Source organism: Columba livia, chromosome 1 (assembly GCF_036013475.1).
Source record: "Columba livia isolate bColLiv1 breed racing homer chromosome 1, bColLiv1.pat.W.v2, whole genome shotgun sequence".
Lineage (NCBI taxonomy): Eukaryota > Metazoa > Chordata > Aves > Columbiformes > Columbidae > Columba > Columba livia.
Window position 1 is genome coordinate 18,963,984 of NC_088602.1, and position 10,771 is coordinate 18,974,754.

The 10,771-nt window shown below is 43.9% G+C and overlaps 1 protein-coding gene across 2 annotated transcripts in view; it reads left to right on the plus strand.

Moving 5' to 3' along the window:
* DDX10 (DEAD-box helicase 10) overlaps positions 1-1,491 on the plus strand; it is a 176,754-nt gene extending 175,263 nt beyond the window's left edge. For both annotated transcript variants that reach the window (XM_065049019.1, XM_021286281.2), the window contains exon 18: positions 821-1,491. In XM_065049019.1, coding sequence (XP_064905091.1) covers positions 821-1,013 — 193 coding nt within the window. In that variant the 3' untranslated portion in view covers positions 1,014-1,491. The remainder of the gene's footprint in view (positions 1-820) is intronic.
* Positions 1,492-10,771: the final 9,280 nt, after the last annotated feature.

Below are 10,771 nucleotides of genomic sequence, written 5' to 3' on the forward strand. Positions count from 1 at the left end.
TCTGTAACCTGGTGCATGGATGTCATATTTTAGAACAGATTTTGTTAGATTATTTTTATCTTAGATTGAATGATTTATAGCAAATTTTCTGTTATGGACAAAAGCTGCATGAAGAAAAATGGGAACTTGGGCTTTCCTCCTGTTTCTGTCATGTGGCAATGTGATAAAAGTCAAAGCATTAAAACAGTTACAAGGTGGTTTCGTCGAGATTGAAGGCTGCAAAAGGTATTTCATTCAGGTCATAAAAAAAGCAGCAGAAGAAATAGGAATTCACCAGGGAAAATAACTGGGTTTGGGTTTTTCCTCTTCCTTTTATGGCAAAGAGCTGGTTAAGAGCTTCCAAGGAAAACTTCTGAAAGAGGGGAAAAGAGCAGCTTGAATGAGATGGACTCAAATCAAAACTGTATTAAGTGTAGGATTTGCAAATGAAATGACAGTTCTCATACTTCTATTTTCGTTACATATTTATTTTAGTAAAGATCTTGAGTGCATGTCGAGGTCCACTGACACATCACTAAATCAGTTTTGTCAAGTTGTCTGTCACTCTACAAGGCAGCAAATATTGGGTAAGACTGATAGCGATATCCTGATATACTGTAATCAATTAAGACAGCAGAACAACCACCAGCAGCTCGGCCTGAAAGCAGTTCTAATTTAGACATTCAGAGTTCGTCGGCTTCTATTGCTTCACCCTTCTGAATTGTAATTTTGTTTGCTCTTATCTTGACATAAATTTGCCTTGTTTAAAATGAATTGTTTGATTACATGATGATATTGATTACCACAGTTGTTAAAAAGACTAATTGATTTGTTTTTGCAGTGAATTTGAGGAGGAGAGTGGAAGAAAGAAAAGAAACTATAGCAGCAATAGCGCGGCAGCAGAAGAAATGCCACCAAAAAGAAAGAAGGTGAAATTCAGCCAAGAGCAGGAGCCCTGTTTGCCATTAGATACTGGGCTTTCTCTGGCAGAGGACGAAGAGCTTGTACTACATCTGCTCAACAGTCACAGCTAATTATTTTCCTGCACGTTTTCTTTTCTGGGACATCTCCACAATTTTGTCAGCAGTCTACACAAAATTAATTTGGCATCTGGGCAGCTGGTTACCAGTGGACGTAGATAAATGAGTTCCATGTGCAGCGGGATTACCTTAGATTGGCTCATGGATTATAGACAGGATTTAGTTTGATTTATAAGGCTCTCTAAATGAACTTTCCAACCTAAATCCCCAGATGTCATTTTGCAGTAACACGTTCATAATTTAAAATCTCCAAGTTTTGAAGCAATTACCTTTTTTTATTTTAATCTTGCTTTAAATAAAAACCAGGTGCTCCTTTCTTGACTGTGTCAGGTTTGTTATTTTAGAAGATAAATGTGTACTAAAATTATTCAAGAAGAAATACTGTTGGCAGCTTAAGTCATATTACTTAAAATACATTTTTTCACATATTTTAAAAATATTTTAATAAAAATTTCTGAAGCCTTGGTGTAAACTTATGGTGTTTCTTTCAGTGTTGTTATAACAGCATTTATTTATCCTCCAGTTATAATTTCTATTAGGATTCTGTCACTGGTGTTAGCCAATTCAGGAAACCTCTTTTAGAAGCTAAAACTGAATCTTGCATTTGAATCTCATATGAATGAGAACACAGTGATACCTCAAAAAGGTGGAGAGCATAATGCTGCCAGACACAATTGGTTAAAAGGTAGATTTTGTGGCAGACTTAAAACTGGAAGTGAGCTACTTTTTTGTTGTTGTTGTTATGACACAATATAATGAAGAAAAATATTTTCAAGTTTCATCCTATCAAACTGGGTGATTGTTGCAGATTTTGTGCATGCTTACCCAGACCTGCTGCGTCTTGATGAACAGCAACAAGACATGATGCTACACGAGTCCTTTCCCGGGAAGGGAAGAAGAAGGCATTCTCTCTGAAGCAAAACAAAATATTAATACAATACCAAATTCTTAGTGAAGTAGATTTTCTTCTCTTGCTTGCACTCAAATGCCAGCTATGAGCCAAATTTGCTTGACTACCCCCTCAAGAATATTGGCACATTCTTCAGAAGAAAGTGTGGTAAACCCTGCCAGGCAACGTGGAGAATGATGAGAACTGCTGAGAGTTTTACGCATTTCCGCAATGACATAGGCAAAGGGGAGGCTGCTGTGCGAGAAAACAAAGGAGAGGAGGGAAATCCAGTGTTTGCGGAGCCAAGTTTTGTCACAGCAAACAGGCATGTAAAGCGATGACTGTCTGTTTTCAGCAGACTCGTGTCTTTAGTGGCATTTACACCGCAAAATACAGAGTAAAACAGTGAGTATGTACAAATGTCTGAGGGCTTTCCCCTGTCGCTTCCCTTCAGCAAATCATGAAGTACACGTCTCAAAAAGTTGTGTCTCTTTGGTCATCCCATCACCTCTATGAAGAACATTTTAAGTAGATACTCCTTTTTTTTCTTTTTCAGTATCATTTTTTCCTTTCGGTTTCTTTTGTTACAGAAGCCTGTGAACACCAGTATGAGCCTTTCTTCCTCTCCCTGCACCCCATGGTGTCTTTTAGCTGTTACCCAAAACTGAAAATATAGTGCAAATTCTTGTCTCCAAATGTTGCTTCTGCTGTTCTGCCAGCAGGCAGGGTATCATAAAAACTATATTATAGGCAGAGCACATCTGCCATCTGCTCCTTCCTGACAACGTGGAACAAGAAGAAATGACCGAGTTTCACCAACAGCTAAACATGAAAGATGGGACCTGCTTGGCAGCTGATGTGCAGCGGTGTGTAGTCTGTGGTGCCACGGTTGGCCTGGAAAATACTGTGATCTGGGAATAGTATTGCTGCTGAACCTGCTAATGAAGAAGGATCTGCTGTGATGCTGTGCTGAGGCTCCATCATGGGAACGGCTGCAGTGAATGCGATGAGCGGTGTCAACAAATGCCTGTGCGCTGGGATGGCAGAGGTGCTGCTCCTGCGGTCGTGGAGGGAGGTGGTGAGCGTGGGGGCAAGGAGCCCCAAAGCTGTTCAAATATGAGCTGCATGTAGGTGGAAATACATCCAGTGCTGCATACATCTTATTCTGAGAAATTTATAGATTCATTGTGTACTTTGTGGTGATCACTTGTCTTGTGCATCACTTGATGTCTCTCAACTCAGATCTTTGCTCTGAGAATGCTGAATGTAGTTTGTTGTGGCAAGTAAGTAAAAACCCAAAAGATTTGCTGTTTCTTACTGGGATATTTTCACTTGTATGTGTGTGAGAGAAGTACAAGGTGTTTCAGAAAGATGGACCCAATTTGAAGTCGATACTGCTTTGAAATTGAGTCCATTGTTTTGAAACACTCTATAGGGCAACAAAGATGATTAAGGGAGTGGGGCACCTCCCTTATGAAGAAAGGCTGAGGGAGCTGGGTCTCTTTAGTTTGGAGAAGAGGAGACTAAGGGGGGACCTCATTAATGTTTATAAATATATAAATGGTGAGTGCCATGAGGATGGAGCCAGGCTCTTCTCGGTGGCAAACAATGATAGGACAAGGGGTAATGGGATCAAACTGGAACACAAGAGGTTCCGCTTAAATTTGAGAAGAAACTTCTTCTCAGTGAGGGTGACAGAACACTGGAACAGGCTGCCCAGGGGGGTTGTGGAGTCTCCTTCCCTGGAGACATTCAAAACCCACCTGGACATGTTTCTGTGTAACCTCATCTGGGTGCTCCTGCTCCAGCAGGGGGATTGGACTAGATGATCTTTCGAGGTCCCTTCCAATCCCAAACATACTGTGATACTGTGATATTCTTACCCAGTGAGCAGTAAGACTAAAAAATTGAATTATGTATATTGGAATGATTGTACTGCATTTCTGTTCTCGTGCTATTTTCATTGGCTGTGTAAAACAATTCTTCAAGTGGTCTTTTGTATTTTGGGATAATGGAGTTTCTAATGCAGTTTTGTTGTCTGATGTAGTGCTATTGTTTCTCAAATCCTTATGAAGTTTGTCTGTCTGCCTCAGATGTGGCTGTCCTTGAGGGGACGGTGTGAACCTGGAGTGTGACTCCCAGAAAAACAGAGACTTGTGAGAAAGTAGAGGGAAGGGGCTTAAGGCAAATGCTTCGTGCGATGAGTGTATCCAAGAACTGGCAACTGCTGTGTGTGCCAGAGAGAACACACAGCTGTAGATTTGCTTAAAGAGGCTCCTCACCAGCCCTGCTTTTAGCTGTGCTTCTGAAGTAAGAAAAAGAAAAGTGAAAAGCACACATATTTATCTCAAAAATGCGAGGATTGACTTGACTGAAGGGTGTTTCCAGGGAGCTCCTTTGCATTTCACACTCATGGGCCTCTCAACCTGCTGCCAAAAGACCTGGAGTGTGTGTCCAGGGCAGCTGGAGTGCGGCCAGCTGGGGACACCACCCAGCACCTCCCTTTTTCCTTGTCCCAGGTGCGGCAGGTGCTGCTGTAGCATCAGAACAAATCCCAAGCTTTTGCAAGCTTGTACTTCACATGTGTTGTAATCCCAGCTTTACACAGGAGAAATGGAAGTGCGGAATTCATTTGGCTTGCCTCTAATCGAAGACTGCATTGATGACTTCATGCAGGTGAACCCACAACTAAATCACTTGTGATTTAGCAAGAGCAGCCTCCAAGTTGGTGTCTGAACCTCCTTCTGTGCGGGACCCCAACCTGCTGGTGCTGAGGTGTCTGGTGCTGGGAGCACCCTGGGGTGAGCTTCAGGCTTCTGCTCACCCCCGTGCGCTGCAGCGCTCCATGCGGGGAGGGAAAGTCCCCTCTGGGGACTCCTTTAGGAGGGTAACAAGGTCTGAGTATGGTGGTATTTTCCAATCTTGTTTTAAATCATGAATTTTCATGTTAGTTTGCGCTTGCACTTTATGTTAATAGTGGTTGATTTCCTGCTGCTGCTGGAATGGCTCCAGTGTGTTGAGTTATAGCTGGGTATATCATTAAGACTAAATTTTATCTAATTCTGAAGACATACGCTGGGCATTTATATAATGGTATAGTTCAGTGGGCTTTTATTCGGAGTCAAATTTTCTACTTGTTGCACACAAAATAATAGAGACATTTGTTTAGTGGACAGATTATTACAATTTGCTTGAAGTCTCTTTCGGATGGAAACTGGAAGTCAGGTAAAAGTCATGAGAGCATTGAAGAGTGTGGGGTTTTTAGATTGATTAAATAGACTGACACAAAATGTGCTAGCTACTAAATGTGTCCAGCTTGCAGTATTTTCATGAGGCATATAAAATGTGTCATTGCAAAGATACTGTTCTGCCTCTTCTTCACACAAATTTCTGGTAGGTGTTCACTTTGTAAAGACCTTATTGATGCAGCACATTAAATTGTGTGAATAGCATAAGAAATTTAGGCTCTAACATAAGTGGTTGCAAAGTAATATTTAACGTTTTAAATGGGTATTTTTCTTTATTATGCGAATAGAAATAAAAAAGAATTCTTATTCCTCCTGCAGCTGCCCGAGTCCAGCTACAGCACTGACTGGTGTGTCCTGCTGTCTGGCCAGACTCATAAAGGGAGAGAAATGCCTGAAGCAAAACATTAAAAACCAGAGAGCTGTGGTAGAGAACATTCAATTCAGACTATAAAAAATAGCACAAGATCTGAAGATACTGAAGCGACCCTGTGGTTTCCTGTAATCCTGGATACATATGATAAAACTGATATAAAACACAAGAAGAAAATGTCTCTTAGTAGAGGTTACAAATGGATATTTTTCCTTATCGCGCTGCTCTCTAGTTTGACCTGATTAATGCTTACTTCCTATGAGAGACTGAGTATGCCCTGTGGCAGGGATGCTGAGCTGTGGCAGGGATGCTGAGCTGTGGCAGGGATGCTGAGCTGTCTCAGGGATGCTGAGCTGTGGCAGGGATGCTGAGCTGTCTCAGGGATGCTGAGCTGTCTCAGGGATGCTGAGCTGTGGCAGGGATGCTGAGCTGTGGCAGGGATGCTGAGCTGTCTCAGGGATGCTGAGCTGTGGCAGGGATGCTGAGCTGTCTCAGGGATGCTGAGCTGTCTCAGGGATGCTGAGCTGTGGCAGGGATGCTGAGCTGTGGCAGGGATGCTGAGCTGTGGCAGGGATGCTGAGCTGTGGCAGGGATGCTGAGCTGTGGCAGGGATGCTGAGCTGTCTCAGGGATGCTGAGCTGTGGCAGGGATGCTGAGCTGTGGCAGGGATGCTGAGCTGTGGCAGGGATGCTGAGCTGTCTCAGGGATGCTGAGCTGTGGCAGGTGCTGCTGCTGCAGGAATGGCCACTGTGTTTCAGGATGTTGCTGCTTTTATGCTGCATGTCACAGCCCCAGCCATATCCTTCCTCTGACTAATAACCTGAGGCTTAAATTAAGCTGGTTGGTTCTGTCCTGAAACAGATGAATCCTCACGCTGTCCATTTTGCTAACTGGGCTGAGGGCTGGTAACAGGCAGCTGAAGGACAGTAACACTTTCTTGTGCAGCAGCTGCTTTTGCTATTAAATTGATAGGGACCTTGAGCAAAGCGTAGCCAAACCTTGCACCCAGCGTGCTTCAAGCTAGAAGATCCAGAACACATCTTAACTCCAGGAGAAATACAATTTCCAATCAATAGTTTTAGTAAGAAAAGACTGTTACCTTCACTTCTACACCATATTTCATTAGATTTCTTTGTTTTATTGCTCTCTTCTCTGGTGTTTGCAGTTCTTCTGAATTTAGTCTCATCCTTTCAGATTAATATTTTATTCTCAGAAGGATCCACAAGTTTTATCTTTAGAAGGTGGAACTAGATGCCAGAAAATTGCATTGCCTTCATCTTTGTAAATCATAAAAATTGCTCTCAAGGCTTTAGTCTATGCCATGTGAACCCTTTTATAATGAAGTACTCACCAAACTTCAAAGGCAAATGAGTCAGTCAAGAACATCAACAAATTAGAAAGCCTAATGTAGAAGACGTTTCTTTTCAGGCCTGTTAGAAGGTATTGCTATGATTAAATCAGTAGAGAGAAGTTGATCTGTTCCAAGAATGCCTTGGTTATTGCCTGGTTTTGTCCTTGTCTGGCCAGAAACCATTTTTTGCAAAGAGAACTATTCATCAGATTCAGTCATGTAAAAATGATTGCTTAAATTACGCTGGGCTATCAGCTAGCGGATTTACCCAGGAGTGGAATCTCTTGGGTAGATGCTATCTGTAAGTTTTGCACATCATCTGAGATGTGTTTTGTCTATAAAATATAGATAAGTTTAATTAAACTAAATTGGTTTTGTTGAGCAGTTTTTAAAATCCTTTTCCATTGAGAAGTAGCTGTGCTGAGATTTCAGCTGCATTAAGAGGAAACTAATGAGCATTGTTCTCCTAATCACGTATGGGATCCTGGAGGAAGATAATGTTCCTGGCTATGGCCTCTCCAGGGCTACAGAAGTCCTCTCTGTCATGCACGGCTTGTCCCTCTGATGCTAAACCTAAGCTGTTAGGAAAAGCTGTGTGTAAGTACAGGCTGTAAATTTAACTTGCTGTTGCCGGTGTTGATGTGCTTGAGTTTATCACACTTAACATGAAATGGAATTTGGCCCATTTTTTTTCCAAGTCCATCATATATACATTATACTGCACTTCAGAAGGAAGTGTAATGGTTCCTCAGATCTGTATGTTTAGTGGCCACACTCATGTGATCCTTCCCACCAACTGCATTTGATTATACTGAAATACAACTTGTTTTTCTTCCGTGAGCTCAGTGAAAACTAATGAATGTAGCTTAGGAACTAATTTAAGCTTGCTAGTCACCACAACGGTCCTACAAATTGCATCTCAGCAGGTTATGGGTTTTTTATGCCACTGCCCCAAGTACAATTTTTGTTAACTGGCCTTGGTGGAAAAGGCTGGAATTTGTTTTTGTTTTTCATAGAACTTTGTGTTCCCTTCTTAAAGCAGATACTGATGTGAATCATTTCCCCCAGCAATGAGGTGAGTCTATTCCAGCACACTTAGTTGCTCTCAGAAACTTGCTGGTGTGCTTCAAATTGATGCTCTGACGTGTCGATAAAAGGGCTGCTCATGGGTGGGCAAATGTGCCTGGCCCTGGGTCTGAGTTGGTGCAAGATCTGACCTGCCTTCCAGCCCTGGGCAGCCTGACGCAGCAGCTGAAGCCTCACAGTTACTCTACTTGTAGGCAACTTCTTTCATGAGTAACATGAGAGATGGTTAAAAGCCTCTTAAACCCTCTATGGAGCCCTTTCTGACCAAGGTGATGAGAGTTATGGAGCTTAAATTATAAGACAAGCATGGCCATCATGTTGGGTGTCAGGCTGCGCTGATGTGGACACCCAGTGCAATAAGTTCCTTGGGTGCTCTGGGCACCCCAGGCCATGCTCTGCAGCCATGAGGTGATGGAGGGGCTGGAGCCCATGGGCCGGCTTGAAAGGAAACACTTGACTGAACCTTCACGATTCACTGTTTGACTCCAGGTGTGAATTTTGGACAGTGCTAGGAACTTCCCCAAGGCAACTCCTGCTGTGTCCAGTCCAGTTTTCTTTCAAGCCTTCATCCTCACTGACAATTTTTTTTTAACTTCAGAAATTAATTTTGCTAATCGTACACCCAGCAGAAAGCCAGTGGAGGGGATCACAAGGGACCAACATGTGGAGGAAACTGGGTGCGCAGGGGAAGGGCTCCACCGCTGCCTTCCCTCAGGCTGTGCTCCTGTCCAGCATCTGCTCTGTGCCTGCGGGGAAGATGGTCCTTGACCCTCGCAGCTGTTCAGTCGTTTTCATAAAGATGAGTTCTCCAGCATAAGGAATACAGTGCACTCAGTAGGATGAAGAGCTTGCATTTCTTAAATATATGTAAAAATGTGCTAATCTAGTTCCTTGTCTAGAGGCTAATTAAGCCCATTTACTCTTTCTGCTTCTTCTTGTGGATGCTGATACATTTTTTGCAAACTGATTTGCTTCTTCAGCACCTAATTTCTGCATAAACAGTACCAAGCTGTTAGTGATGCAGAACTGCCTGGCTAAAAGAACATCTCTCCTCTAGAAACTTGCTAAATAAAATCAAGAAAGGGTAAACCTCTTCATTAAGCTTTTTTTTTTTTTTTAATTTTCTTTTTCTTCCCTTCCCCTGTCCCCCCCAGTTTACCCTGCTAAGTATCTGAGGTTCTCATTTCTATCCTCTGTTTCATGTGGTTGAAGCAAAGGACGGGAGTGCAGGACTTGGCCCCCTTCAGCCTGCTGCAAACCCCTCTGCCCGGGGCTGAGCAGGGGCCGCCGTCCCACCCAGCGGCATCTGGACAGTAGCATTGCTCAGCTAAGGGGGGCAGCGGGAAGGTGCCTCAGCCCCAACGGTGGTGTCTGCAGCAGTGTAGAGAAGAAAAACAAGCACTGGGAGACCCTTGGCAGAAGGAGGAATAAGAAAACACCAAGGAGAGAGGGGTTGGAAGGGGTAAGACATTGGGTTTGGAGGTGGCCATTGCCTTCTCCCGCCCGCTGAAGTCTGGCTGGGCCCCTCAGAGATGGCTTGGGTAGGTTTGGCTGCAGGGAGATGTCCTGTCCTGGCCGTCAGCGGTTGCCTGATCTGGAGTGGCTGATTCTGTCCTGTGGGTGCAGCCATGGGAGCAGGTATGTGTAGTTGTCCCCCAGGGCTGCCACGGTGGCCAGTGCCAACACAGTCATTTGGTCTGTTCCGAAATTCAATCGTGTCTTCTTTGGTTATTTGACAAGTGTGATTGGCCAACTATGGCATTTTGCAGGCCTATGTGCTTAATATAAGCTCTTTCATTGCATTAGCTACTCAGAATTATTTTGAATGTTCAAAATAGAACTTTCTCTGTGATAATATAAGGTCTTAGACATTTAACAACAATTCACACATTTCTGGTGGGTAATAATCAATATCTCACCTAAATATTCTCTTCTGTATTGTAAATATTCATCATTTTCCCCATCTACTCCTGACTGCCTGCACAGACACTGAAATTTTCTTTATGTCAGTCAAGTCATAAAGCATTAAGAGGGGCAGTATTTTTCAAATAAGTGAAAATATGAGCTTGTCTATTTAGCTCTGCAGTGATGTTAGCATCCATTCTGTGCTCACTTGATGTATGTCACTGCAGCAGCCACGGCTTCTGCAGAAACAAGTAACTGTGAAATCAGGTGCTGAGGGGAAATACTTAGGGAAATACAAAGCTCAGTGTTTGATCCTCTACAGTAAATCACCTAAAATACCCCCCGCCCTGCTCTCTGCTCCCTACTCCCCATTTTCCTGTTCTGCTGTGTGTTATTGTGCATTACTGCCCGTTTGATGGGCAATATGGAGCAGCCCAGGAGAACACCTATTGTGCTACCCAGCGAGGGGCCGGCGGTCCAAAGGCCGGCAGGGAGCTTGTGTGGGTCTGTCTGCCCCCAGCTGCAGCAGCTCTGCCCCCATAGCACCCCTCTGGTTCCTGATGTCTCATCTCCTGCTACAGCCTCCCAGTGGCAAAACCTCCATGGACCAGCTGGGCAGTCAGGACCACCGGGCAGAATATCCACCCTCTCAGCATCTGTTTACCACAGCCCTGACTCTTCTTGGCTGTCTGGTTTTGTTCCCTGAGCAAAGCCATGTCCCCCTCCATGTACAGCCCTCAAAGCCGGGCCGAGAGGTCTGTCTGAGGGCCACTGGGGCCACACAGGACAGAGGATGATGCTGCAAACCTCTGGCAGTGATCCCATGTATGTGTGCCCGTGTGAGGATGATCTTTTCTGAAATGTGGGGTCTCTGGCTCCCAGGTCAGGATCGTGTACTCTCCT